Source organism: Anastrepha obliqua, chromosome 4 (genome assembly GCF_027943255.1).
Source record: "Anastrepha obliqua isolate idAnaObli1 chromosome 4, idAnaObli1_1.0, whole genome shotgun sequence".
Classification (NCBI taxonomy): Eukaryota; Metazoa; Arthropoda; class Insecta; order Diptera; family Tephritidae; genus Anastrepha; species Anastrepha obliqua.
In genome coordinates, this window is record NC_072895.1 from 126,258,742 (window position 1) to 126,261,448 (window position 2,707).

The 2,707-nt window shown below is 47.3% G+C and overlaps 1 protein-coding gene across 1 annotated transcript; it reads right to left on the minus strand.

The window, feature by feature from the left end:
- Positions 1 to 264: 264 nt before the first annotated feature.
- On the minus strand, positions 265 to 1,150 carry LOC129243478 (uncharacterized). The gene is made up of 3 exons (XM_054880522.1): positions 933 to 1,150; positions 668 to 848; positions 265 to 619 (listed from the first exon to the last, which is right to left on the minus strand). The coding sequence occupies exons 1-3, from the start codon at positions 1,082 to 1,084 to the stop codon at positions 512 to 514; spliced, it is 441 nt and encodes a 146-aa protein (XP_054736497.1). The 5' UTR covers positions 1,085 to 1,150; the 3' UTR covers positions 265 to 511.
- Between the last annotated feature and the right edge of the window lie 1,557 nt (positions 1,151 to 2,707).

A 2,707-nucleotide genomic window follows, 5' to 3' on the forward strand; every position in this document is an offset into this window, starting at 1 on the left:
CCGGAAAAATGTAAGGGATAATGCTGTTGACGTGTTCCAGTTGCCTGATGATGTGTAAGTTCACTTTTTAAGGACAATTGACGAAAATTTATGTGAACTCCTCTTGTAGATTTGTTAAGCGCTTCCGCCTTAATAAGATAGCTTTCCAATATGTTCTTAACATATCAAAGATGGAAATGCCTCCTGTTATTAAAACATGGTCGATATAGCCAGAGCTCAAACTAGAAGCCTGTCTAAGATTTTTTGCTGAAGGGGGTTATCAAAATGGTACTGGGCAAGATTTTAATATTGGCATGGCGCAGTCCACAGTGTCCATAGTACTGTCAGAAGGTTTAAATATTTTAGAGGCAACACTATGCCCCAAATGGATAAGCTTGGCAATGACCGAGACTGAAGAGCTTGAAGCCAAAAGATATTTTTTTGGAAAAACAAGAATTCCCGGCATAGTTATATGCGTAGATGGCACCCACATACAAATTTTGAAACCTGCTGGAGACAATTCGTACCTTTATTATAACGATAAAGGTAGTTCCCTATTTTCGCCTCCACCAGTTGCTTGTAATTCCCTTTTATTGTGCGCCAACTTTTTCTTTACTGCTGATTTAAAATCTGACCAAACCTTAGTAAGTACTTATATTCTCAATGAACTTTTGAATTATCAACAAACCTTTTTCCATTCTGAAATACTCTTCGATGGGGGCCCTAATGAATTCAGTTCCTCACGCACACTCTCCCAAAATTGCTCTACCTCGTTAAGAGCACTTCTGGTAAAATTTTTTGCAATATCGGGACGCTCCTTCATACGAGATATTAAACCTTTAAATTGCTCTCTGGTGGTTGTGCGTTTCCTAAAAAATATAAATTTTGCCATTTGTATAAATTTTGCCAATATATATAATCCGAAAAAAACAAATAAAAATGTTTTTCCTTACATTTTATTGCTCTCCATCTTTATTATAATAATATCCGCAACGCAATGACCTGCGGATGAGAAACGAGTAAATTTGTTTGAAACGCGAATTGAATGCGTTGTTGGTAATGCCATTTTTTTAATCGATCCGTAAACCACATTATCGATCCGCATACTGCTTTATCCGACGTTTATTATGATACCGAATACTGTCGGATCGAGTATAACTCCCTCCGCAACCATCCGGCGGATACCATAATAGGGGTGTATGTCATTGCCCGACGCCATTATCGTGCAGTCCTCGGCGTATTAGACCAGTGAGACTCCCTCTGGTGGCTGGAGGAGTTTCGAAATGTAGAAATTAAAAAGCAAGGGTGAAAGGACATCACCCTGCGGTACTCCCTGCTTTATTTTTCTCTGTTTTGACGTTTGGTCTCGAAATATCAGCGACGAGTGACGACCACTCAGGTAGTTCGCTGTCCACCTCTTCAGCCCTGACAGGAGTGTCGACTGTAAAATGTCATCTAGTAGCGTGGCATGGCTGACTGTATCGAAAGCCTTTTGTAGATCCAATGCTACTAGGACAGTCCTCTCGCAGGCGGTTTTGGTTTAGTCCACGGTTTACCTGGGTGTTTATGACGGTGAGTGCTGTGCACTCTTCGGACACCATGCTGGTGTGAGGTGTTCTGTAAGGAGTGGGAGTAGAAGGACTTCAAGCGTCTTCGCTACTGGGGAAAGGAGAGTTATCGGACGATAGGACTCCCCTTGGTTGGCGGGTTTCCCTGGCTTCAGTAGTGGGACCACTCTCCCTGCTTTCCACTTGTCAGGGATGATGAGAGTGGTCATAGACAGGTTGAAGACCTTGGTGAGAAATTCTACTCCCAGTGGACTCAGCTCTCTGAATTGAGGTCCTTTATTCGAGGATCCCCGGGATAGGCATGGCGTAGGCGATCACGCTCGTTCGCCAGAACAGCTGCTTCAGCTGGGAAATTGGGACGTAGGTCCCGGATCCGTCCAGCGGGTATGAAATGAAGCGAGCCGCGGTGGCTGTGATAACCTTGCGGAATGCGCGTTCGCCTGCGCGCACATCGGTGGGACTATGAGTGGACTATGAACGCTAGGCCACCACCGTTGTCTCGCTCGCGGTCCTTTCTATGCACGTTGTAGCCGTCCCTGGTTATCAGGGGGGAGCTAGCGTGCAGTTTTGTCTCCTGGACCGCAGCTATCTTGATACCATACCGGCTTATGAAGTCGACTATTTCGTCAATCTTGCTCGTGAGTCCGTGCAGTTCAGTTGCAATGGCTTGAAACTTCGCGGGAGTATGGTCGTAACTTGGGGGGTGAGGGATGTGTGATGTTGTCTACGTTGGTCCTGCTGTGCGTTCCGCAAAATTGGTTGTGCCCTGATGTTGACTGGCGGCCGCGCCACTGGGGGCAGTTGCGGGTGCAGAGCTCTGCAGAAGGGGCAACGTAGTCGCGTGTCCACTCACGGGTTGTGTGCAAGCCGGAGCACCTCCGAAAATGGCACCAGCTACTGCAAGAATTGCATAGGACAAGTTCCGAGGAACTACTGTCTGACACACGGAGCACACTGTGCGGGGGGCCAAGAGCTGCTGGTTTGTCCCCGCACTGGGGTAGGAGCAGGAGGGTTGTGGGTCAGAGAGGGAGTTGTGTTGCTCGTGGGGGCTCCTTACCGTTGAGGGGTTGTTAGTGGTGTCAGTATGACGTGCCGGCACTGAGGGCAGTGTCGCCATTGAGGCAAAGGCCGCCTGAGAGCGGGAGCAACACGTGGCCACA

Bases quoted from the DNA above. Each gene is read 5' to 3' on its own strand.
- LOC129243478 (XM_054880522.1), bottom strand. From the start codon at position 1,084: ATGCGGATCGATAATGTGGTTTACGGATCGATTAAAAAAATGGCATTA. The intron at 849-932 runs GTAAGGAAAAAC...TATATTTTTTAG, and splicing joins AAGATGGAGAGCAATAAAAT to GAAACGCACAACCACCAGAG. The intron at 620-667 runs GTTTGTTGATAA...GTACTTACTAAG, and splicing joins GTATTTCAGAATGGAAAAAG to GTTTGGTCAGATTTTAAATC.